Source organism: Vicia villosa, linkage group LG6, assembly GCF_029867415.1.
Source record: "Vicia villosa cultivar HV-30 ecotype Madison, WI linkage group LG6, Vvil1.0, whole genome shotgun sequence".
Lineage (NCBI taxonomy): Eukaryota > Viridiplantae > Streptophyta > Magnoliopsida > Fabales > Fabaceae > Vicia > Vicia villosa.
Genome location: NC_081185.1, coordinates 154180373 through 154205516, shown reverse-complemented (window position 1 = coordinate 154205516; position 25144 = coordinate 154180373). Strand labels below are relative to the sequence as shown.

General features: G+C 32.3%; 4 protein-coding genes across 6 annotated transcripts; 1 reads left to right on the top strand and 3 right to left on the bottom strand.

Moving 5' to 3' along the window:
* Positions 1 to 217: 217 nt before the first annotated feature.
* LOC131610625 (histone H2AX-like) lies at positions 218 to 1005 on the bottom strand. Its single transcript, XM_058882621.1, has 2 exons — positions 698 to 1005; positions 218 to 581 (listed from the first exon to the last, which is right to left on the bottom strand). The coding sequence occupies exons 1-2, from the start codon at positions 893 to 895 to the stop codon at positions 360 to 362; spliced, it is 420 nt and encodes a 139-aa protein (XP_058738604.1). The 5' UTR covers positions 896 to 1005; the 3' UTR covers positions 218 to 359.
* A 2433-nt stretch (positions 1006 to 3438) lies between these two features.
* On the bottom strand, positions 3439 to 4128 carry LOC131610624 (histone H2AX-like). The gene is made up of 2 exons (XM_058882620.1): positions 3864 to 4128; positions 3439 to 3775 (listed from the first exon to the last, which is right to left on the bottom strand). Exons 1-2 carry the CDS (start codon positions 4059 to 4061, stop codon positions 3554 to 3556), a joined length of 420 nt encoding a protein of 139 aa, XP_058738603.1. The 5' UTR covers positions 4062 to 4128; the 3' UTR covers positions 3439 to 3553.
* Positions 4129 to 7862: 3734 nt separating this feature from the next.
* On the top strand, positions 7863 to 19935 carry LOC131610622 (AT-rich interactive domain-containing protein 2-like). 3 transcript variants are annotated; one of them, XR_009286550.1, is made up of 4 exons: positions 7863 to 7937; positions 9078 to 9269; positions 14754 to 15710; positions 19176 to 19935. XR_009286550.1 is itself a non-coding variant. In XM_058882618.1 (3 exons), the coding sequence occupies exons 2-3, from the start codon at positions 9237 to 9239 to the stop codon at positions 15648 to 15650; spliced, it is 927 nt and encodes a 308-aa protein (XP_058738601.1). In that variant the 5' UTR covers positions 7863 to 7937; positions 9078 to 9236; the 3' UTR covers positions 15651 to 16103. The 3 variants fall into 3 exon arrangements, 2 of the variants coding, with proteins under 2 accessions (XP_058738601.1, XP_058738599.1); XM_058882618.1 differs by lacking the exon at positions 19176 to 19935 and having other exon boundaries at positions 14757 to 16103; XM_058882616.1 differs by lacking the exon at positions 19176 to 19935 and having other exon boundaries at positions 14754 to 16103.
* Positions 19936 to 21537: 1602 nt separating this feature from the next.
* LOC131610623 (histone H2AX) lies at positions 21538 to 22471 on the bottom strand. Its single transcript, XM_058882619.1, has 2 exons — positions 22176 to 22471; positions 21538 to 22059 (listed from the first exon to the last, which is right to left on the bottom strand). The coding sequence occupies exons 1-2, from the start codon at positions 22365 to 22367 to the stop codon at positions 21838 to 21840; spliced, it is 414 nt and encodes a 137-aa protein (XP_058738602.1). The 5' UTR covers positions 22368 to 22471; the 3' UTR covers positions 21538 to 21837.
* Between the last annotated feature and the right edge of the window lie 2673 nt (positions 22472 to 25144).

Below are 25144 nucleotides of genomic sequence, written 5' to 3'. Positions count from 1 at the left end.
TCCTTAAATATTTATTATTCTCTCTCCTTTCAATTATATAAATTTATCTTCCATATGTCATTAATGAAGGATAATTTTGTAAAAATTTTCATACAACAATTATTATTTTTCTTAACCTGTGTGAAAAGTCTAAAACGACTTATAATAAAAAACGGAGGGAGTATTTCTTATTAAGATATTCAATTATGGTCCCATAGTTTTTAATACAAGTTTAGCGTTCGTTCAACAAAATTATTATTTTGGCAGAATTTTAACATTTAGAATAGACTTTCAATTTACTTAAGAACAAAAATATGTTTTAAGTTGCTTATGATATTTTGTCAAAATAAAACTATGACTACTAAAAAAACACAGAATTCCTAAAATTCTTGAGAAGCAGATCCAATTTCTCCTTGTCCTTTTCCAGCTTTCTTAGGGAGCAAAGTGTTATGAATATTGGGCAAAACGCCGCCATTAGCAATGGTTACAGTTCCCAAAAGCTTGCTAAGTTCTTCATCATTCCTAACAGCAAGTTGAATATGCCTTGGAACAATACGAGTCTTCTTGTTGTCCCTAGCAGCATTCCCAGCCAATTCCAAAACCTAAATCACACATAATTGAAAAATTGAGATTCCAATTTTCAAACACAATAATAAAACCCTAATATTCAAAACATTGCAATCATAATTGATCTAATCTAAACCAAAAAGAAACATACCTCAGCGGCGAGATATTCAAGAACGGCGGAGAGGTAGACAGGAGCACCGGCACCAACACGTTCGGCATATTTTCCGGCCTTCAAGAATCTTGCAATTCTACCTACTGGAAATTGAAGTCCGGCCTTTGAGGATCTTGAAACAGATTTGGAGGCCTTCGGCTTGCCTCTTCCACCCTTGGTTGTAGCAGTGGAACTCATTTTCAATTGATGGAGAAAAGAGAAAACCTAAAAATCTTTGAATTGGAAATTAGATTTGAGAGAGCGAGAAGAGTGAAGACTGAGAAGACGAGTACGGATTGAAAAATCAATCGGTGGAATTTTATTAAATAGGGCGAAATACTCTGCGGTGATTGGTTGAGAAAGTGAGGCGCGGATTGCCAGCGTGGCATTCCCACTCAGATACGCGCGAAGCTATTCTTAAAGTTTTAGAAAATAAAACTATATATGCGCGCCATATTATTATTTACTTTTTGATAGTTGCTATTTCATTTTAAATTTTAAGGGGAAATTACCCATATTTTTGTATTTTTAAAATATCCATTAACTTTTTTGGAAGCCTATACAAATAATACCAACACCTTCTATAGTTAATAGTGAGCCAAACACCATATTTGTAGGTGGTATTTGGACTTTTTTTTTTCTTTCTTGTCACTAGAAATTTATGTTGTTATATGTAAATTTAAAGGAGATAAGAGCATATATTTTAACAAACCTCGGATGAGGTAAATGTAGTTTTCGAAATTTTAATAAAAACGCTTGATGAACAAATTGCTTGGACTTCTTTACTAATCGGTAATAAATAAATTCATTTTTTGAATTTTTAGTATATAATGATAAAAGTATCAATTTTCATATTGGTGATTTGAACTTTATGATTGTTGAAACTTGAAACCAGTGGCAGAGCCAACACCTGGTTAAGTGGGGCAGTTGTCCATACTCGACCGTCTCGAATCACTTTCATGGAACTCTTCTCTCCCTCAACACGATGAACAAGATGACAACTCTTTTCACTGGCTCTAAATCTCTAATGAACTCAAAGGAGGTTTGTTTCGTTTTAATTTGATAGATTTCATTTTACCAATCTTAGCTTTCCAACACAATCAATATGACAGTTTCTACCCTTAATAGGCTTAGATCAGATCATTATCCTCTTCTCCTTGAATTTAGTTTCTCCCAGAGTCAACATTTTTTCAATTTCAAGTTTTTAGAAATGTGGACTCTTCATGAAAGATGCGAGGCTTTCATTGCTAAAAATTGGTCTGTTCAAGTCATTCGTTGTCCAATGTATGTCATGTCAAAGAAGTTACAGTTGCTCAAATTTGATCTCAAAACTTGGAACAAGGATGTTTTTGGTAATATTCATGTCCTTGTTAAAAATGCTTATGCCTCTCTTGCTAACATCCAACTCATTGGAAATGGCACCAACAAGGATATTAAGGATCAAGAAATTTTGTCTCAACATGAGTTAGAGAAAGTTCTTTCTATGGAGGAAATTTTTTGGAAAGATAAGGTTAAAATCAAGTGGCATATGGAGGGTGACAAAATTACTTCTTACTTCCATAAATGTTCTAAAATCAAAAAGGCCAAAAACACCATAACCCACATAAAAACTGCTGAAGGCACTCTTCATGATCCAGATGAAATGGAAGCTCATGTTGTTAGTTATTTCACCAACCTTTTCCGTTTTAAAACATGTACTCCCAATGACTTCTCATTAGTGGATGGGGTGATTCCTAACTTGATGGATGCTAATATGAACAAATACCTGGCCGATATTCCCTTTGAAGATGAAATTAAGAAAGTTTTTTCAATTTCAATAAGGTCGGTGCTTCTGGTCCTTATGGTTTTTGTGGGGTTTTTCTATCATTCTTTTTGGTCCATCATTGAGAAGGAGGTTATTGGTGCAATCATTCAATTCTTCAGGTCCGATGGATTTTGCCCAAGTATAATGCTAATAACATCATTCTCTTGCTTAAATACAAGGATGATGATTCTGTGAATTCTTTTCGACCAATTGCTTTGGCCAAATTCAAATTCAAGATAGTCACTAAGATCTTGGCAGATGGGCTTGCTCTTTCAATTTAATTTCAAAATAACAAAGAGGTTTTATCAAAAGAAGATGCATTAAGGATTGCGTCTACACAGCTTCAAAAGCCATTAATCATTTACACGGCAAAATTTTTGGTGGCAACAATGCTCTCAAAGTGGACATTACTAAAGTTTTGATACTATTAATTGGAGTTTCTTGTGGTATGTTTTGCACAAGTTTGGCTTCAACTCTGTTTTTCGTAATTGGATCCAAAATATTCTGCCTTTCTTTCAATTTCATCAATGGTGCCTCTAAAAGTTTTTTCAACTGTAAGAGAGGGGTTGGACAAGGGAAACCCCTTTCCCCTCTTGTTTTGCCTTGCGGAAGAGGTTCTTAGCACAATCCTATATAGGCTTGCAACCAATGGTAATCTAAAGCGCATAAAAAATTAGCTGCAACAATTATATTCCTTCACATGTCATTCTCTTTTTTTGCAAAGCAAAATTCTCCAATATTAATGTGTTGATCATTCTTTTCAAAAGATACTTCCTAGCATCTGATCAAATGGTTAACTCTTCCAACTTTGTTTTAAATTCCATTTATGGTTTGCAACCTTTTATTATTCATTCGATTGTGGGGTATCATTAATCGATAGAAATTTCCTGATTTCTCATATACAAATTGAATATAAAGGAAGTTCGAGAATAAACGATAATGAAATTCTGTAATGCTCTCAATTTTCTTAAGAACAAAGAATAATTTGTAAATAACATTATGATATACGGCCAATAAGACTAAGACTAAAATTGTTGAGAAGCAGAGAAACCCTAAAATTCTTGAGAAGCAGATCCAATTTCTCCTTGTCCCTTTCCAGCCTTCTTAGGGAGCAAAGTGTTATGAATATTAGGCAATACACCGCCATTAGCAATGGTTACAGTTCCCAAAAGCTTGCTAAGTTCTTCATCATTCCTAACAGCAAGCTGAATGTGCCTCGGAACAATACGAGTCTTCTTGTTGTCTCTGGCAGCATTACCAGCCAATTCCAAAACCTAAATCACAAATAATTAAAAATTAGAGATTCCAATTTTCAAATACATCAGAAAAACACTAAAATTCAAAACAAAGAAGGAATCATACCTCAGCGGCGAGATATTCGAGAACGGCAGAGAGGTAGACGGGAGCACCAGCACCAACACGTTCGGCGTATTTTCCAGCCTTCAAGAATCTTGCAATTCTACCTACTGGAAATTGAAGACCGGCCTTTGATGATCTTGAAACAGATTTGGAGGCCTTTGGCTTGCCTCTTCCGCCCTTGGTGGTAGCAGTGGAACTCATTTTCAATAGATGGAAAAAAGAGAAACCCTAAAAACCTTTGAATTGAAAATTAGATTTGAGAGAGCGAGAAAAGTGAAGACTGAGAAAAGTGGGATTTTATTATATAGGACCCAGCACTCTAAGCTGATTGGTTCAGAAAACGAGACACGGATTGCCAGCGTGGCATTCCTATTTAGATTTGCGGGAAACTGTTGTTTCAGGCGATCAAATTAAGTTCTAATTATGCGAGCCATATTATTTTGCCTTTTTCACCACAGTGGATTTTTTTTTTTTTGGATAAGGTGGGCAAAGCCCCCCACAAAATATATCAAACCAAAATGAAGATACAGGGGAAAAGAGAATGAGAATGGGGGACCAAACCAAAACTCCTTAATGAGTAAATTTATAGTTGGGAAGACCAATAGAATTTCTAACAAGTCCATTAGAATCTCCTTATGAGCAGCATCCCACCAAATAAAATCATTTACATATAATCCTATGTTAGCCAGCCTATCCGCACATTGATTCTCCTCCCTATATATATGTGTTATCAAAAAATTAATCGAGTTTGTATGGTGAAGCACATTCTCCCATCTATTCTGAAGTTCCCATGGAACAATACCAGGTTTAGAGAAAGCTAGAACCACTAGCTTTGAATCCGACTCGAGCCAGAGGTTGCACTAATTATTCTGTTTTGCAATTTCAACCGCAATAATAGCTCTGCTAGAAAAGAATTACCAACTCCAATGAACTTGGAGAAACTACTTTTATGATTTCCCACATGATCCCGGAAGATACCACCACAAGCCGCACGGATAGGTATTCCCGAAGCCGCAAATAAACCAGCCTAATAATATATGGGTTACGATTTAGTCTATATAGGCTTAGATCAACCGAACTTCATTTTTAAATAAAAAAGATTTAGACTATTTTTTAAGTCTATTTAATTAAAAAGATTAGACCACAAATTATTAAAAAATCTTTTAAATCTATCTAATACCTATTAAATAAATATAAATAATTTTATTATTATTATTATTATATTGTATTTGTACTTTAAATAAAAATACAAATATAAAGTTTTGTTATCTTGAAAATTTTAGAAAAATAAGATAATTTTTTTTATAAAAATATCAAAAATTATTTTTATAAGTTCTCTCAAATAAATATTATCTCAAACTTATGTTAATAGGTAAACATAAATAAATCAATGCAAATAAGAATTTAGATTCTTTGATCTATGAATTTCTTAGTTTATTTAAACTTTAGTTGAATTTCTTATTTACAAATGTTCAAATAAAATAGACTTTTATGTAGGCTAATCAAACTTTTGAAAATGCAGACTCAAGCCTAAAAATAAGCCTATGATAAGCCGTAAGCCAGATTTAAACTTTAAAATTTTCAAAAGGTCAGATTCAAACTTGACAAAGTCTAACTCAGCATAGCCTAATTCCAATCATACTTTTCACTGATGCTATTTTGTTTTAATTTTTAGATATAATTTTTTGAGTTTATTTTATAATTTTTTGCGTTTTGATATGAATGTTTAAGGTGAGGATTAAGATGAAGAAAGAAAAGTTGAAAGAAGATGATGAAATGTCAAAAAAAATATTAGGTGTTGGTGGTTTATTGTTAAATTCAATAGAATTTTAATATTTTTTCAAAAAATATTCGGTGTTAGTGGTTTATTGTTAAATTCAATAGAATTTTAATGTTCAACTATTTAATATAGAAATAAATAAATACATAAATATTTAATTGAATTACTATTAAACTAATTGATAACTATTTAGTTTGAATTAACTAAATAATTTTAAAAATTAATTGATTAAATATTTTAACAATTAATTGAATTACTATTTAATTAATTAATTATTATTTAATTCGAATTAGTTTGAAATAACTAAATATTTATTTATGTGTTATTTAATTTCAATTAAATAAAATATAATTTATTTCTATTTGATTAAATATATAATTTTATTTTTAAATTTGTGTATTATTTGAAATTAGTAAATATTTATTTGTATGTTATTTGAAAGAAGTAAATGTTTGTTTTAACTTATTAAGTTAACTATTCATCATTAAGAATATTAACAATAGAAATTGATCATTTGTCTAGTTGTAGAGTGATTATCATTTAATAGACTTAGATTCGAGACCCCACTTATACAAATTTTGTAATTTTTATTTTAAATTTAGAATTATTAGTATTACTAGAAATCATGAAAATTATTTGTCATGAATGGATATTGATCAAGTGGTAAAGACTTAAGACGCTGTTTAAAAGTCTTGTGTTTGATTCTTTATAAGAAACAATTTTGGCTTTTTTTGATATTATTAAATTAGTATCCGTTTTTTTATATTATTAAATTAGAATCCGGTTAAATTTTATAAGGGATTAAATCAATTTTTTTTTGTGAGAGACTAGTTTGGATTGTGTAATTTTTGTAAGCGGTCAAAATGGATCTTCACTCTTTAATATATTTTAATCTGTTCAAATGGTTAAATCTTTTATAAAAAATAGGGTCTATGATAAACACTCAATAATATTGCACCACCTTACACATTTAAAGTTGAAATTTAACAAAATGAACTAAATTTATTAACATGCTTAAATTTAAGAGACTAAAATATAACGTTTATCAACCAAGGACTTGGGCTTCAGTGGTAAACGAGTTCCTGCTAAGGGACGAAGGTAATATCGAGTTCGATTCTTGGTGGGAATAATAATTGACCAGTGTCGTGAAACCAGAGTGCGAAAAAAATAAATAATATAACGTTTGTTAACTAAGAGATCAAAATGAAATCATAAATTAAGTTAAAGGACTAAATGTCTAATTAAGCCTAAAAAATAAATTTGTTTGAGCTTTAAAATAAAAAATAGTATTAAATATTTCGCTTGATTTGTGTCAAAGTTTTTAATTTAATTTTAGGTTTTACTTTAATTTTTTATCTCATAAACATTGTAGATTAGTCTCTTAATAAGAGTTTTGTTAGTTAATTTAACCACTTGTGTTAAATTTTGAGAAAAAATGTTAACTCATGGTGATGTGGTATTAGTGACTCAACAAACATGTTATATCAATATTCTATCATTAATTCAAATAAACTCGTTCGTTTTCTTAAGTTTATAAGATTTCATATTTATCTTCTTCAACCTTTGTATTCTTCCACTTTCATCTACATAAATATTCTTCTTCTTCTTCTTCAGAATTTAAATGTTTTAATGTCAGAAAAATTCAACACCTCTTCAAACAATCAAAATTGTAGGACATTTAGATTTATGCTTAGAAGAAATAAGAGGATAAGTGTTTTTGTTAAGAGGTGTGTGTTCTTCGTACAATTACAAATATGAACAATGTGAATGTTGGGAAAATAGTTTTGAGTTTGTAAAAGTTATGGAAATCAAATAGAAAATTGATGTAACTTTTTCAAGTGATTGTGAGATGAAATTGTTAATGGAAGGGATATGAAGATTGAATGACAAAAAAAATAAAATTTTCAAGTTGGAGAATGAGTTATGAGATGTTTTAGATTGAGATAATATATTTTGAATTTCCACTATTTTGTTTTAATTTAAGAATTATGTTGTAATGAGAAAGGTGCGACACAATGTCACTAAATTTAAATTATGATGCCTCCAGAATAATTGATGTTTCAGTATATATTTGATGCATCCGGAAATATATTTTTTTTATGTGGTGCGATAGAAGATTGGGAGGTGTATTAAGAAACTCTATAGGCCCATTTTTTTATGCAAACTCTATAGGCCCATTTGTTTCACTATAAAAGTATCAATTTTATCATCAACTCATGTCCTCTTGATTGAAGGAGCAACCTTACATCCTTCCTTTTCGGTTTCATCGCATATGCTTTGTTCCATCTTGATTTGCGGTGAGTCCTTTTTCTTTTTTCTTGTTTTGCTTGCATCTCCTGCGTTCTTTATTGCAAGACTTTTCTGTTATTTTTCCAATTATTTGCATTTTCTATTCTTTATTTTGTAAGGTTAGCTTTTTCTTTCTTAAATATTGAGGAATCTAAACCAAAAACAAAAAGACAAGCTTAACTGAATTTATTTATTTATTTTTGTTGAAATGATTTAGATCTCAATGATTTCTTACTCATGATTTATGTATGTTTAGATCTGTGATATGTGATCAAACATATTCATAAATAATATTGTTTACAAATAACATAAATTAAAATATGATGGAATTTATTTCATCTAATTTAATTAGATCCTCCAATTTTTTTATTTGATTTGATGCAATTGGTAAATACCATTTAGCCTATTTTTGATAGGGTTAAACAGTGTTTTAAAAATCGGATTGGTTATCAAACCGGTGAGAGTATTGAGTCACTGGTTTTATTAGTTGAATCACTGAGTCATTGGTCGAACCGCATGAATAAATCAAAATTAAATCGGATAACTCAGTTGAATAAACTGGTCTCTATTGCAATACTATATATTTATTAAATCGATCGAACCAGACGACTTAGTTTCAAAAAAATATCAGAACACCTACAAAATTTTACAATTTTAAAATATCATAATTTCACATGTTTATTTTTAACATTCAAATTCTAAATATAATCATCACTCACAACAAAATTATGCAAAATATAAATTTAAATAAATTTTAAACCAAGTATAATAGCAAAGAGGGAAAAAGTTGTTCCAAATAAGGTTTGAATAAAGTCTAATTCTATTTTAAAAGAGTATCCACTTGAACCACCAATTTTCTAAAATTGTCGGTTCTTGTTTTTTTTTCTCTGGTGTTGACCGGTTTTCTCCGGTTCAATAGCATATATAATTCAGCAATTAGATCAGACCGGTAACCCCTCCAGTTTTCAATTTGATCGGTTTGACTGACCGGCTTGATTCGGTTTTTAAAACACTAGTGTTAAATATGTTTTTTGTCTCTTAAAATTATCAAATTAGACTCTTATTCCTTTTATTCCTTTTAAAAATATCATGTTTTATTCCTTTTAAAATTATCGTATTTTCCTTTTGTAAATGGGAATTGCTTGTAGGTGAAGTGCTTGAGTCTCAAGTGGAACAAAACGTGAAAAGTATGCTTTAGAGTTGTGGATGGTAGAGATACGATGATATGATCAAAAGAGACAACTTCCAAACCTTGTGATAAAATTTCATCACATCTTAGTCTTTAAAATCAAAAGCACCAAGTTCCCATGCTATTGAATTCTAGTTCTAAAAATTCACAGGTATGTATACGTATTTACTTTTCAACGATCACAATTGAGTTCCTTTAATCTTCTCAATATTATGACACATTGTAATCAAAATTGAATTCAATCAATTGGTTTGATTGGTTGAATCTCTTAGAACATAAAACTTGAACTTGTGAATCAATAGAGGTTTTAGTGTTTGTGGAGAAGATAAAGTGAGAGAATATGAGAATATTAGACAAAATTATTGAAAGTGAGAAATTAAATTTTCATTAACTTTGCAAAGTATATAACAAATGGTATTTAAACAAGCATATTACAATAATTGAGATTCTGAAAATAAGCAACTAAACAAGCTGAAAAACATAAAACGCAATCATGTAACCAGTTACATCATCTCATGTAACCGTTACCACTGTAAATAACAAACTAAGAAATTAAATTCGTGATCATGTAACCGGTTACATCATCTCATGTAACCGGTTACCACTGAACCAAAATATTTTATTAGCTTTCTAGAAGTGCTTACTTCAGAAGCTGAAGCTTGCAATCCACCTCAAGTAGTCTATTACATGCATTTGAATTATTATAGTCATCAACTAACACACCACCTTAATTCATATGCTCCAAGTTCTCCACGCCCATGCTCCTTAATCTTTTGAACACATCATTTGTGACTCCCTTTGTCCAAAAATCCGCAACTTGGTCTTCACTTCTACAATATCTAAATCTTAACTTGCCTTCACTCATTAGATCCCTTAAGTAGTAAAACCTCATCTCAATATGCTTGCTCATCCCATGGACAATTGGATTCTTAGCAAGATTAACCGCCGAAACGTTATCAATCAAGAGTGTGACAGTCTCACCCTCATTGTTGCCCAGCTCCTACAATAGATTCATTGGCCACACGGCTTAGCACACACACAACGACGCGACAATATACTCGGCCTTACAAGACAAGAGTGCAACTACATGTTCCTTCTTAGAACACCATGAGACTGATGCTACTCCGAACATAAAGATGTATCCAGTTGTAGACTTGCAATCATCTTTATCTCTGCACCAGTTGGAATCGCTAAAATCGAGTAAATTGTATTTCTGCCCGTATCCGTCGTGGGAAAGAGAATTTTGCAACCAATATACCATTTTACGTATCTTAGAATTCTTTTGATTGTTTCCAAGTGAGACACCTTCGGTGTCTCCATGAATCTACTTACAATACCGACACTAAACACCAAATTTAGCCGCATATTGCACAAGTAACATAATGACCCAATCAATCTCCTGTATTGAGTTGGATCTACATCCTGCTCATCCTCACCTTTGGACAATTGTAGCCTTGCTACAGCCGGTGCTATGGCAGCATTACAATGCTTCATATCACACTTCTTCAAAATTTCTAGAGCATATCTTCTTTGATGCATTAGCAGTCCCATTTTTGACTTGTGGAACTCTATGCCAAGGAAGTACGTCATAATGCCAAGGCCACTCATTTCAAATTCTTTCATAAGTTCACTCTTGAACTTATAAATACTCAACTAATTGTTGCCCGTGATCAACAAATCATCCACGTATAGACAAAGTATGATCGCACCTTCACTTGTATCCAACTTCACATAAATTCCAAGTTTAGACACACATTTCTTGAAACCAACATCAACTAGGAAATCATCTATCCATTTGTCCAAGCCCTCAGAGCTTGCTTCAAACCATATAATGTTGTTTTCAACTTGTGGACCATTCCCTCTTGATTCTTCACAACAAAACCAAAGAGCTGTTCTACATACACCTCTTCCTCAAGCGGACCGTTAAGAAATGCAGATTTCACATTCATTTGATAAATGGACCAATTGTTGTTATTAGCAATGCCAATAACTAGTCCAATGGCTCAATCTTAGCATCCGGAGCAAATATCTCATCGAAGTCTATACCTTCTCTTTGCAAGAATCCCTTTGCAACTAATCGAGCCTTATGCTTGATTATTTCACCTTTGGGATTTGCCTTCACTTTATAGACCCATCTCACACCGATTGACTTCTTTCTTTCCGGTAGATCGACCAACTTCTAAGTACTATTTTTCTCTATAGATTCCAGCTCTTCTTTCATTGCACAAACCCACTTTGGATTTTTTCACAACAATAAGATTTTACCAAGGTTCAACCATAAGCTTTTATTATTTTGGCTTTGAATTTACTCACGAAACACATCCAAGAACTAACACCGAAATGAATACTTTTCGAATATGATATAGTCCTATTTGAAGAGTTGATGGAGGATTTAAATGAAAGGTTACAAGTTTTGAGACGAGACTTAGAAACGTATCATATTTTTTCAATTAATAATGTATCAGATACATATCATTTCCGATACTCATATCTTGTTTAGGGATGTAAATGGATATCCATGGAAACAAATACTATGATATTTGTGTCTGCCCCGTTGAATAAATATGATATTTGTATCCGCCTCATATTCGCGAATATTTACAGATATCCATGGATAACAATTTTTTTCTATTTTTTTGTCCAATCCATATCTTTTTTTCCTTCTAAATTTACAAGTATCTGCGGGTTTTAGCATACATAAAAAGTTATTATCACACATGATCCATACAATTCGCTTTCAATTTAAGAACCAAATTTTATCACATTATTTTCCTTCTTTTTCACCAACACATAATATTCATATATTTCATTTTTTAACCTAAATAAATAAAAGATACTCCCTCCGTTCCTTTTTAAGTGTCATTTTAGCAAAAAGCTCTTCAACCAAGATAGTAGATTGTTATCATACCCTTATTTATTTTTCTCTTTCCAAATAAATTCAATCATACACTCTCTTTTTCCAATAACTAATTGAAAAATGTGAGGTGAGGTTATTGAGAAAATAAGGGTATAATTGACAAATTATAACTGATCGTAACCTGATCAGAAGGATCGTCAAGGCCTGCTCGGAACTGGGTCTTTGAGAAATGAAGGGGGTGTACCTGCAAGGCACTCCGATAGCAAAGTAAGAAAACGAGCAAGGGAGAGCAAGTACAAGCTAAAGGTTAAAAGAGAATGAATATCTGACCCTCTAGTGAAAGAGGGTATTTATAGCCCCCAGCGCTGGGCCATGATCTCGCTACTGGGCGGGATTCCCAGGCCCAATTAGGAGACTGCCAGGTTTCCTAGGCAGAAATATCGGAGATGCGTGAGTGCTCTCCGTCCTGATCAACCACTCTGAAGTTCAAGGGGGACGCGGTCTTTTAGGGACTACGTGGACTCCGTATTATTCGGGGGGTTGGGTGTGAAGGGACCCTGCGAGGAGAAGAGTCCTCGGAGGGCAGGTGCTCGGAGGAGCACTTGTGCCGGGCATCAGATGGCTCGCGGGGAACAGTTATGCCGGGCACGGAGTAAGGGAGCACTGCTTGCTCTTTGTGGGCCATGGGTGGTTTGGACTCCCAAGGTTAAGTGGGCCGAAAGTAGATTGGGCCGAATCTTGGCTCAGTCCAGAACAATAACATTAAATTATAAAACGACACTTAAATAGGAAAAAAAAATCTTCTAAAACGACACTTAAAAAGGAACGGAGGGAGTATTGTGATTGCGAATTATGGTAGAAGAACGGACGATGAACGAGTAGGAAGGGAGGCACTAGTTGGATAGAGGAAGGGTGGTACTTGTTGGTTGGACGATGAAATTGTTGAAGTGAAATATGGAGTATTAAAGAAATTTAAATATGAAATTGTCAAATAAAATTTGTATGAAATGTGAAAGGTTTTCTTCAATTAAAATTTCAAAAAAGAAAAGAAAGAAATATAAAAAGACAAATTTTTTAAAAAAAAATTAAAAAGTCAGAGTAGTAAAACTAATAATATTGACTTAATTTTATAATTTATTAAGATATACAGATATCTGCGGACACGAGTATCATTAAACCTGCATCTAGGGGTGTTCAAAACCAAACCAACCCAATAGAAAACCGCAAATCAAACCAAACCAAACCGAAACCGCAAAAAACCGCATTTGGTTCGGATTAGTTTGGGTCATCTTTTAACAAAACTGCATGGTTCGGTTCGGTTTGCGGTTTGTATTTTGTAAACCGAACCAAATCGAATCAAACCGCATTATGTTACAACCTAACTTTTACTTAAGTCAATTCCAACCAAACTTAAATTTATTATACCTTAGCCTTATGATTACGAACAATTTTCTCATCCTTAGACATATAATTTCAATCATGATCTTCTCAAATCTCTAATAACATTATCGCACCTTATTTGCCACATAAAAATTCCCTCTTCTTCTATAATCTCTACTCTTATATTATTTCTTTTTCACCTTCTCATTTTTATGTAAATGTTTTGTATTTTAGTTTCGTTTTTATCGCATATCTTCTTCTCTAATCTCTCAACTTTTTTTTTTCACCTTCACTAATCTCTCGTCTCTTCTTTTTTTTGTTTCATTATAATAATTTTTATATTGTTTTATACTATTATTTTATGTTTAATATTCCACTTTTGTCTAATTTAATTTTTACATATTAAATAGAAAATTATTGTCAAAATATGACAAGTTTTGTTGTTATTTGATAGTGTATGAATGTCTAAATACAAAATTATGTTCTCATCTATATGTGTATGTATGGCTCAATAAAATATTTGTAAAAAACCGAACCTAACCAAACCACATTAGTTTGGTTTGGTTTGGATTTTTTTAAAAGCCAACCGAACCAAACCAAACCGCACGATTTTTTTTTTTGCGGTTCAGATGATTTTTTTCGTCAAAACCGTCAAAACCGCACCGCGAACACCCCTACCTGCCTCTGTATTCATTAACAAACAGGTATTTAAATATTTATTTATTTATTTTATCCGTGAATATCTATTAAACTATCCGCCCCATATCCGTGACGGATTTTATCCACAAATATTTGCATATACGGATTTTTTGTCATCCCTGATTTTTTTCTTACTTCATTGTTGCGACAAAACACAACATACGTACCCACTGAAAACCCAAAATCTTAAACGCTGACTGTAATTTAAAATCTTACATATTGATATGAATGCTAACAACACTTTGTCTTACACATACACTTTTAAATAATTTTTTATTCGATAAAATTTATATGGGTTGTACCAAATTTATACTCGGCCTCTTTATTTAGCGATTCATATTAATTTCAATCAGTAAAAAAATAATACAATAGTGAGTGTGTTGTTAATAGTATTCATGTTGATATAAGTAATTGTTTGTTTCCCCATAGATTTTACTAGATTTTTTTACTCAAGATCTTATACTAGATATGTCCACTTTATATAGTTTTCATGCTCTTATAAATAATTATTTACTTTAAGTTGAAATTATTTGTTGAAATGCAACCGAGATGAAATTTAACCTAAGGACTAACTTATGATAACTCTATCATAAAGACTCAATCAAAACTTGATATAACTATCTAAGATGTTGTATAGGTTCGTAAATAGTTTTTATGTGTAATAGAGTCACAATTATTTTATTTTATTTTTTATTTCAGAAGATGCAATGTAACCAATACATAAATGGTAAAAAGAAATATGGTATTGATAATGCCAAAGATCAAAAAAGAAAATCACCTTCTCCTCCTGTCTTATGTTCAATACCATCAGATGGAAAAAGGACTAAATATGGTTCCCCTGATCAAAATGATAGGGTTGATTTTTGTTCTATTTCTAGACAAGACTATTCTCACCTAAGTGACGTTGAAGATTATGCAAAGCGACCAAATTATCTTATGAATGAAGAGAACTTTTACATTCATGCTGGGGATTTAATGGATAATAGTTATTCTTATGATATCGCGACATCAATCAAAGAGAAACTAAAAGAAGAAGACATGGAATTCGCTGACTCCCGGAAGAAATTTTTACCTTCTAGGGGTAGCCATCTTCCAAGACCATTTATTCCCATAGGACCTAGGTTTCAAGCTGAAGTTCCTAAATGGGAGGCCTCAACTAACATAAAACAATATGATAGTGATGATTGTTTGAGGTGGTTAGGCACCCAAATTTGGCCAATGCCTTCTTTATCTAGAAATGATGCAAAAAGTATTGAAAAAGGTAGGTCCGACTCAAGCTCGGGCGAGAACCTTGAATCAATTGATCGTGTTAAAAAACATGGTGAAGCTAGAGAATGCTTAAAATCGAAGGTTAATGACACTTTCTCGAGTTGGAAGTTTGATATCAAGAAAGAAGATGTGTCAAAATCATGGACAATGGAAGAGGAGAAGAAATTTGAATATCTAGTAAAGTTAAATCAATTATCAAGCGATACAAAATTTTGGAAGCTCACCATGGAGTACTTTCCATCCAAATCTATTGAGTGCATGAAGAATTACTATTACAATGTATACATCCCTAGATGCATGAGTATAGAAAATAAGATCTCCCTTTAGCACATTTGATGGTGAATCAAAATGATAACTAAGAGATTGAAGGTGCATGTTCATCTAAAGGTATGTCTATGACTTCAATTGTCAAAAATTTGAAAATTGCAATATTGAAGGTGTTAGGAGCTCGATACCTAGCTCATACATCTTCAATATCAATATCATTTAGAAGAATGTGTTCTAAATTCTTAAAAGTTAAGTCTCTATAGTTATGCATAGTTGATATTTTAAGAAATTTTAAGAAAAATTGGTCCACATTTTGTATATCAATTAATTGTTGGAAATTGTGCTTTTATTGTAGTTTGTCTTTAGCTGTCTAATTGCAGTATTTGAATTGTTTTATTGGAGTCATAGTCTACTATAGATCTCTTATTGGACCTCTTGCATTGTACATGTCTTCAGCTGCGTTTGATTTGTTAAAAAAAAAAGGAATTCAATAAAATAACTTTGTTTGTATTCTGTTTGATGTAGAAACTAATGGGACAGAACAAAATATATGATAAGAGATTGGACAAAAATATGAATTCTTGTGTCTTACTAAACTATAAGACAATTTTTTGTTCCAAACACAAATTATAAAAATAAAATCACAATATAAATTAATCTCTCTATTTAATATCTTTAGGTTTAAATATGTTTTTTTGTCCTTATAAATATCTCAAATATTAATTATAGTTACTACTAAAAAAATGATATTTTTTTATCCTACAAAATTTTTATGCAGGTAGTTTTAGTCCCCCTTATTTTCTACAATTTTGAAGATTATTTAATTACCTTTTAATTTTTAAAATAAGAATTTTTTTAAATTTAAAAGATAATGATAAAAATTATGAAAATCTCAAATTAAAAATAAAATTTTGAGTTTTTTTTTTCAAATAACTTTTTATAACGTTCTAAACATGTCTACAAAATAATTATTCAAAAATACACATTGATTTAACAACATATACTTAAACTACGTACATAATAATTTTGTAGAACCAAAATATACCAATTTTTTTTAGGAATCAAAAGCAAAATTTGATCATTTATAGAGACCAAAAACATATTTAACCCATATCTTTATTCATAAATATAATTCTCATTATTTAATATTTTAATTTATAAATATAATTTTAATATTTTATATATCAATAAATAATATTATAGTAAAACTTATATAATTTTTGTCTGCTGCATTGACATATCAAATAAAGTCAAGTAAAAAAATTATCTCTTCATCTTTTCTGTTTTCCTTCTTATTATTTAATATTTTAATTCATAACAATTAAAAATTTTAATATTAATAATTAATTATATAGTAAAATTTATATTATTTAGTCAAATACATTGATATATAAAGCAAAATAGAGAAAAATGTGTCTAGAGTATCGACCATCAAACACAGTACAATACAAAAAGTTATCTTGTAGTGTTCTGCATTGTCTAATACCGTTTTGTTAAAAACTTCTTATTTTACAAATCAAACGCACCTTTCAAATTTGTTTAGGCCCAAGAGTGTCAGAGTGCCGTGGTGGAAATTCTACCTTGAAGTTTGTTTAATTTTTCAATTTTGGGAGAAATTTTTACTATGAAAAAATAATCTCTCTATTCAAGCCGGTAGATTATTATGGGAAATTCTTATTTCACCCTATGCTTTTCTAGTCCACCACATGAAATTCTACAAATGTCCCCTCAAAACTAGAAGTATATTTTCAATACGCACCAAAAATTGAAAAACTCTAGATTGGAACCGGAGATATATTTTTGATTTTGTATCGGAGATATAAATATGGTTTTGTTCTAGACAAAAACCAGAATAACATCAGTAAATAACACCATTATCACAACAAGCAAACATTACATAAGGAATTGTAACATAAACATAGGAAATAGGAATTTTAACAACAAGCAAACATTACAAATCAACGTCCGCGTGGACGTTGCAACATCATGATAATATCATCGACCGATCTTGAAATAGTCACATCTAGCTCGATTAGAACTTTCTCCTCGAAACTGGTATAAGTATTCCACATAGTCCGCATATCAGCGATGTTATTTAGGTCACGGTTGATGAACAGAAGTTTCCCCTCTGTATCAAGAGATGGCGAGTGGTACTTGATCTTTTCAACTTTGCGATTGTCGCCATAAGGTACAACTTCCTGCAATGTTATATGCACTTCTTCAATTGGAGTATACATGATGATCTTAAATTCCCGTGATGATGTGGCGCCGGTAAAGTGGACAACTCCAACATGCCATTCGATGTTCATTTTCATGTTCATTTCTGGTTTTTGGTGTTGTGTTATGAAGAAATATGACAAATGAGGTTATTTATAATAGGTGGATGCAAACATGAACCATACAAATCATATATACTTTTGTCAGAGGGAAAACTAGAAGTGTAACTCCAGTTTAATATCGGAAATATATTTCAGGTTAGTGCCATAAAGCTGATAAAACAGAACAGAAACAACAACATTAGAAAATAGAATTCATGTATTGAAATATTATATGTTGGCCAAACTACAAAAGTGACTATATTTCCACAGCATAATACATGAACAAGATGACATTTACGATAAAATGAGATCTAACTACGCAAATGACCCGAAAAAATTTTTGTCGTCCAAATCCACCGGAGGCATCCCTTTTGACTTTTCTCTATTTTTTTCTATTTCCATTTTGTTCAACTTGTTGTAGTCTTGCATTCTTTCAATGAATTGGCCCGGCCAAGTCTCGGATGGTATGATCAAAAGGAGACCATGCTGGTTACTGTTTTGGTCTATATATAGTTGCCATAATATTGAAAGTATACTTCCAGTAATATATAAATAACAAGGTGGTATCATTTCCCGCTATACTAACCGAGAATATATTTCCGGTTCTAAATCGGAGATATATATCTGTTATAGTTTTTTACATTTTGAGGAGCCAAACCCAATTTGGCCTATTTGTGTCAAATATGGTGCGTACCGAAAATATATTTCCCGTTATTACAGGGGCAGAAACGGAATTGCACGGGATCTTTCTTAGGACTATGGGGTGGAATAAGAATTTTCCATTATTTCTTCCATTTCTCTTTCCTCCAAATTTGAGAGTTTGAAGAAAATGATAGAAAAAGTAGGGAAGAGTATTGTGGAATATAAAACTATTTTCTACAATTTTTTGAAAAAGTATTCTTTTTAAATGACTTTATCATTAATATAATTTTAATTTTTTGAATTTAAAAAATTTATCTAATTTTTTAATGAATTTTCTAAAACTCATACAAAATTTTTGTTTATTAATTTTTTTTGTTTTAGTTCATATAATTTTATTTTTTTTGTTTCGATCATTTTGTTTTTGGTTATTGTTCATTTGTTTTAATTTCTCTAAAAAAAACGAACTCAACCTTTTTCTTTTACTTATATTTTTTTTTTTGGATTTAAGTGTGAATGTTCGGTCTTACATCGATTATGAATCAACAAAATATTAAGGGGAAATATTGTATCAAAATCTCTTGTAGTCTTGAATCATTGACTCATTATTGCTTCGATGTTTTTTTAGATTTCCCCAACAAATATATATGAAGGTAGTCTTCGGTTACCATAAGGTCTACGAAGTAGAGTAGAATGGCTATCAAATTGTCGGAGATGGGGCGTTTGAAGCCCAATGCATTGTTCATGATTCATCAATGTGTTGATTAAGCGAACTTTGAGAAGAATTATGGTGCAACAACTTCCAAGGAGGTCTTTGATATCTTGGAGAAAAGCTGTGAAGGAGCCGAGAAATTCAAGAAGGTGAAGCTCCAGACGATACGAAGGCAATATGAAATTTTGCAGATGGAGGAAAGTGATATTGTATCATCCCGATTTTTATTAGTTATTTTATTAATTATATTAATTGGTGTTTTTATTAATTATTTTATTTATTTAATTATTATGTGATATGATAATTATTTAATTATGTGTGTAATTGTGCCATTAGGTTAATTAAGTTATTAGGGAGATATAACTAATTGGGCCTAAGTGGTAGAAATATAATATTAGGTGGATTGGTGGATTAAGCCCAATTAACTTAAGAGAAGATAGTAGGAAAATAGGGTTTTAAAGGTTACACTATCTTTTTGGGAAAGGAGAAGAGTAGAGAAAAAAGAGGAGATTTTGGGGATTCTTGAAGAAGAAGGAGTTTGATTCAAGGTAAGGGGGAGAATTCCATTATCTTGATTATATATGTATGCAATGTGTAGTAGTGTGATAAGTATTTATTCCTAAACTTCATAGAGTTCATAATGTTAGGGTTTGTGTTGAATCAATGAGATTTTATGATCTTGTCATGTTTAATGTGTTATATGGATGACCCATAATTAGAAACAAGAATAGGAACCCATAACATGTGATAAATTACTGTTGGAATGAGTTTTCATTGGTAAAAATCAGAGTTGGGTTGGTGTTGGATGTGCTGAAAACGCACAGATTTTTCTGGTTCTGGTGTTGTTCGTCGGACGAGCATATGGCTTCGCCGACCGAGTGCACGTTCACATGTGTGCGCCAAGCGAGCGTAGCGGGCGAGGGGTGGCCAAGTTTCTGTCTTGGAGCACCGGGCGAGCGGGGTATTCCGCCGGGCGAATATGCCATGTTTTGCAAAAATTATAACGTGCATAACTTTTGATCAGTAACTCCTTTTTCTTGTGTCATTCGAAGCATTAGGAAGCTAATGTAAATATCTATATGATAGGATATAAATGGTTAGCACTTGATGAATTAATTATGATGTTGTTGTGTGAATAACATATGATTATCTTTATGTTCTTAGTGAATTAGTGGACTGTGGATGACAATTGTTGGCATGATAAATGTGGTATGATATTCATGATGAGTGTGGATGAATATATGCTAATTGATGTGCATCGTTGTGATTGTTATATGATAAGTGTGTTTTGTACAATTGGTGGATAATTCATTGCGTGAATTATTGTGGTATGCGATATGTTAAGATTGTATGGATGATCTTAATTGCATATATTTTGTGATAATTGTACATGCATTCATGGTGGCTTTGATCCTTGTGTGGAAACAAAAGTGGGTAGCTTTGATCCTTGTGTGGAAACATAGGCGTGGCTTTGTCTCCTTTGTGGATTTGGGAGCGGTGAACTAAAGGTTCATATTTTGAGGGCTCTGATCTTGTCCGGATCGGAAGCGTGGCTCTAATTTATAATCGGGAGCGGTGAGCTTGATACTCACATTGTACCACATGCATTGAGTCAAAGTAATTGCATTCGAGTCGGAGTAACATCATGCTTTACAATGCTCCAAGACTTTTTAAATAATTTTGAACCAAAGCCATCTACACCAAGGGCTTTGAGATCTCTAATACTCTTCAAAGCATTTTCAATCTCTTGTATAATAATAGATGTGAACAACATTGATATTTGGTCCATTGTAAGTTGTTTCCCATCCCTCTTTGCAATAATGTCATTACCTTCCATGTTTAACTCGGTAATTCCCATCAACTTTCCATAAAAATCCAAGACTTCTCCTTCTATTGCTTCTTGAGTGGCAAGGATAGTCCCATAAACTTTGCAAAGGTTTTTTCATATTAGTTCTCTTTTGCTTGCTCTTTAGGATTGCATAGAAATATGAGTTATTCCCATCCCCAACCTGATCCAATCAATCTTAACCCTTTGCCTAAGAACACACCCCTTTGCCTAAGAACTCACCGGAAACACCAAAGAAAAAAAAAACAAAGGTCTATATATTAATTGTAATATGTGTATTTTAGTCTACCCAATTAAAATCGTGCTTAATATATGATAGAACATCTTATGCCCAAGTTTGAGGTTTGATAATCCATTATAAACTACATTTCATTTCAATTTCCACGATTTTGTTAAAAAAAATTGATTAGCATAACCTATATAAAGAGACACTTATTGAATGGAAAATAGCATCAAAACAATTTTTTTTGGAACACACCAAGTTTCTTTCATTCATGATAAACAAATGTATTACAAAGAAACATCGACAAGTCCTCCATGTATCCAATAAGACTTTTCCAAAAAAATCATTATTTGACGTGATTTTCCAGTGAACAAATATTTTCGAAAGCAAGATTCAACATGTGAAATACACCATCCAATTTAGTTTGTGTCATCTATCACTTGATCAAAACCAGTGCAACCAATTTGGAGTAACGAACCATGTATTTTACAATTGCTGCAAAATAAACCCTAGAATTCTTGAGAAGCAGATCCAATTTCTCCCTTTCCCTTTCCAACCTTCTTAGGCAACAAAGTCTGGTGAATATTAGGCAAAACACCACCATTAGCAATGGTTACAGTTCCCAAAAGCTTGCTCAGTTCTTCATCGTTTCTTACAGCTAGTTGAATGTGCCTTGGTACAATACGATTCTTCTTGTTATCCCTAGCAGCATTCCCAGCCAATTCCAAAACCTAAATCACAAACAATTGAGAAATTCAGATGCCGATTATCAAATATAATGAAAAAACCCTAACATCCAAAACATTACAATCATGATCGATCTAAATGAAAGCAGAAAGAAGCATACCTCAGCGGCAAGATATTCGAGGACGGCGGAGAGGTAGACGGGAGCACCGGCACCAACACGCTCGGCGTATTTTCCTGCCTTGAGGAATCTAGCGATTCTACCGACGGGAAATTGAAGACCGGCCTTTGAGGATCTTGAAACAGATTTGGAAGCCTTTGGCTTGCCTCTTCCGCCCTTGGTTGTAGAACTCATTTTCTGATCGGAGAAGAAACCGAAACCCTAAACCCTAGTTTGTGAGATTCAAGAGACTGAAATTTGAGAAGGCAAGAAGAGAGTTTAGATAATGACTTAACTAGTGGAATATTGTTATATAGTACCCCCAACCTTTGCGTTTATTGGCTGATAGGGGTCAGGCACGGATTGCCAGCGTGGCACTATTTACTTTGAATCGCGCGAAAGTATTCATTCCGTTTTTGGGTATTTTCGAACTACACGCGCCATGTTAATGTTTTTTTTATTGAATTGGTAAAGTCATAAAAATGCTTTAGTATTTTTTTATCGATATCTTTATTATTAAAAAAAATTGATTCTAGCGATCTATATGAGAATCATGAAAATAATTTCATTGAAGTTTATTCCATTCTGTGTATATTTGTAGGTGTCGGTGCTATAATGTTACTCAAGTATATTGTTCATTCAAAATTAGTTGTTTCTTGAGTTGTTTTTAGCTTATAGCAGAACAACTAAACTCTTTTTCTCTCTTAAACTTAAGGGTCCAATGGTGTTAAGTTGTACAGAAAAGGTCAACATTTTTGTTAATGTAAAAACTTATGGCAGCGTATCATTGTCTATTAATTTTTAGATTTACAAGTCCCTGCAATAAATGTTGAAGCACCTAAGTCATCTTTGATGGATCTGTTTGAGAAGTGTCAAGCTCGCAAGTTCTTTATTTATGTCCAAGATTATGAGGCAAAATAATCCCAAATCTCATGAAGGACTTGATTTGAACCAAGTTACACCAAGACAGTTGATTTCGTATGTATCTACAAGAGCTTGCAATTATTCAAACACCATTTATTACCTTCATTCAATTTATTTTTCTATATTCTTAATGATTTGACCAAATGCAATAAATATGGATTGAAATATGATACACCTGACTTTATTGGTCATGCTTTGGAACTTCATCTTGATGAAAATAACTTGGATAAGCCAATCAAGAATTTTGTGGGCAGAGTTAAGGTATTCATTTGCAAATTATCCTCATGACCATATTCTCGTTTGGCTTATGTTGTTTCTTCAACTAAATTATAGGCATGTAATGTTGTTTGTTTTGTATATGTATGTAGAATCGCTGTCAAGGAGGTTCATCTTATCAAAGTTAGTTTCGTAAGTATGTTAAACTTAAAAGGGGAAATAGATATGGAAAACCTGAGGCAATTCATAAGAAATAAAATAACTACAATTAACATTACAAAGTTATGTCTTTCGACCTCAAGAATGTTAACACCACATATTAAAAGTTGATGGACGAGGTGTTTTCAAATAAAATTGGGGGAACCTTGAGGTATACATAGAAAGACATGGTTGAGAAAACTCTTGATGAAGGAAACCACTATGACGACCTAGAAGATATTCTAAGCTCAGTTGGAAAATACAACATACACATGAGCCCCAAATGAAATCCTAACATGATGACAAGAAGATGGATATAAGAAAGCTCAGACAAATGTCAAGCCATAAATAACATGATGAGCCCGACCACAATCAATGAAGTCAAATAGTTAACAAGGTGTCTAGTTTCTCTCTCCTCATCTCTATCCCCCCTCTCTAACTCTTCCTCTTATACGATGAAGATAAGATGTTCCACTTCTTCGCCACTTTGATGAAGAAATAATGATTTGAATGAATAGATGAATATGAATAAGCCTCTCTTAGACTTTGACTTTTTTGGTGACTCATTTGATATTAACCCGTCCCAAAGAAGAGATGTCCTTATTTTTATACCTATTAGTGATAGATAATTAGCTCAATATTAATCCAAGATTTGGAAGGCAAAAAATTACCCATTTCCTTGTGACAAAGTATTTAAGAAGAGTGAGTTAAAATACTAGAAAATAGAAAGACGAATGTTAGCAACAATGATTACTGCAAAGTAATTGAGGCCATACATTTATGGGCATATAATCATGGTAAAATGAACGTGTCATGTTGAAGATATCTTTACATGTTATGAATATTAAAAAAATAATTCTCGCAATTATACATAACCCCTCTCTAACGAGGTCGAGGACGCGCATGTCCTAAAAAACTTTCAAGTTGCCTTTGTTGGTAACCTTCATCTAGAAGATTTTCCCGTATGGACATGTTACCATCATCAACACTCATATAGCGATAATATGTGCCACTAACTCTCTAAAATGCAAACTTGTTTCCATAACTTTGAAGAAGGTAACATAAAGACGGTGCATGAGCCTACCCAAGTTTTTTGTAACCAACTACAAATACCTCTCTAAAATGCAAGCTCATTTGCATAACGTTGAATGAGAGGAACCATAAAAATGGTACATGCGCCTACTCAAGTTTTCCGTAACCAACTACCAATACCTCTCTAGGAAACTGATTCACCAATTTTCCATGAGAAAAAACCATAAAGTATCTAAGTCCATTATGTTTAATGTTCTCCGAGGATAATCTGAGTCCTTGAGAAATTATTTGGCGTGATTTAACGTGCCAATCATTAAAGTGATGTAAATGTTAGAAAGCACACACGCAGAGGTGAGGCGGCGATAAAACAACTGAAGGAGAGACAAGATGCTTTGAAGACGCTTGCCAATGGGACAATCATTCAGGTTTGCACTTAGCTTGCAAAAGTGGAGGGTTTGAAGCAATTGATTGAGAAAACTCGTGATACCCAAAAAGGTTTGGAGGAGCGGATCTCCTTGCTTAAGGACGAAGCTGTGACGATCTCTTCCATCATTTTGAGATCTAAACGTCTCAAAATACCCTATAATTAATTCTAGACTTCT

Excerpts from the sequence above, each read along its gene's own strand:
- LOC131610625 (XM_058882621.1), bottom strand. The coding sequence starts at position 895 with ATGAGTTCCACTGCTACAACCAAGGGTGGAAGAGGCAAGCCGAAGGCC. Across the intron at positions 582-697 it reads TTGAATATCTCGCCGCTGAG|GTTTTGGAATTGGCTGGGAA; the intron begins GTATGTTTCTTT and ends TGTGTGATTTAG.
- LOC131610624 (XM_058882620.1), bottom strand. The coding sequence starts at position 4,061 with ATGAGTTCCACTGCTACCACCAAGGGCGGAAGAGGCAAGCCAAAGGCC. Across the intron at positions 3,776-3,863 it reads TCGAATATCTCGCCGCTGAG|GTTTTGGAATTGGCTGGTAA; the intron begins GTATGATTCCTT and ends TTTGTGATTTAG.
- LOC131610622 (XM_058882616.1), top strand. The coding sequence starts at position 9,237 with ATGCTATTGAATTCTAGTTCTAAAAATTCACAG. Across the intron at positions 9,270-14,753 it reads CTAGTTCTAAAAATTCACAG|AAGATGCAATGTAACCAATA; the intron begins GTATGTATACGT and ends TTTTTATTTCAG.
- LOC131610623 (XM_058882619.1), bottom strand. The coding sequence starts at position 22,367 with ATGAGTTCTACAACCAAGGGCGGAAGAGGCAAGCCAAAGGCTTCCAAA. Across the intron at positions 22,060-22,175 it reads TCGAATATCTTGCCGCTGAG|GTTTTGGAATTGGCTGGGAA; the intron begins GTATGCTTCTTT and ends TTTGTGATTTAG.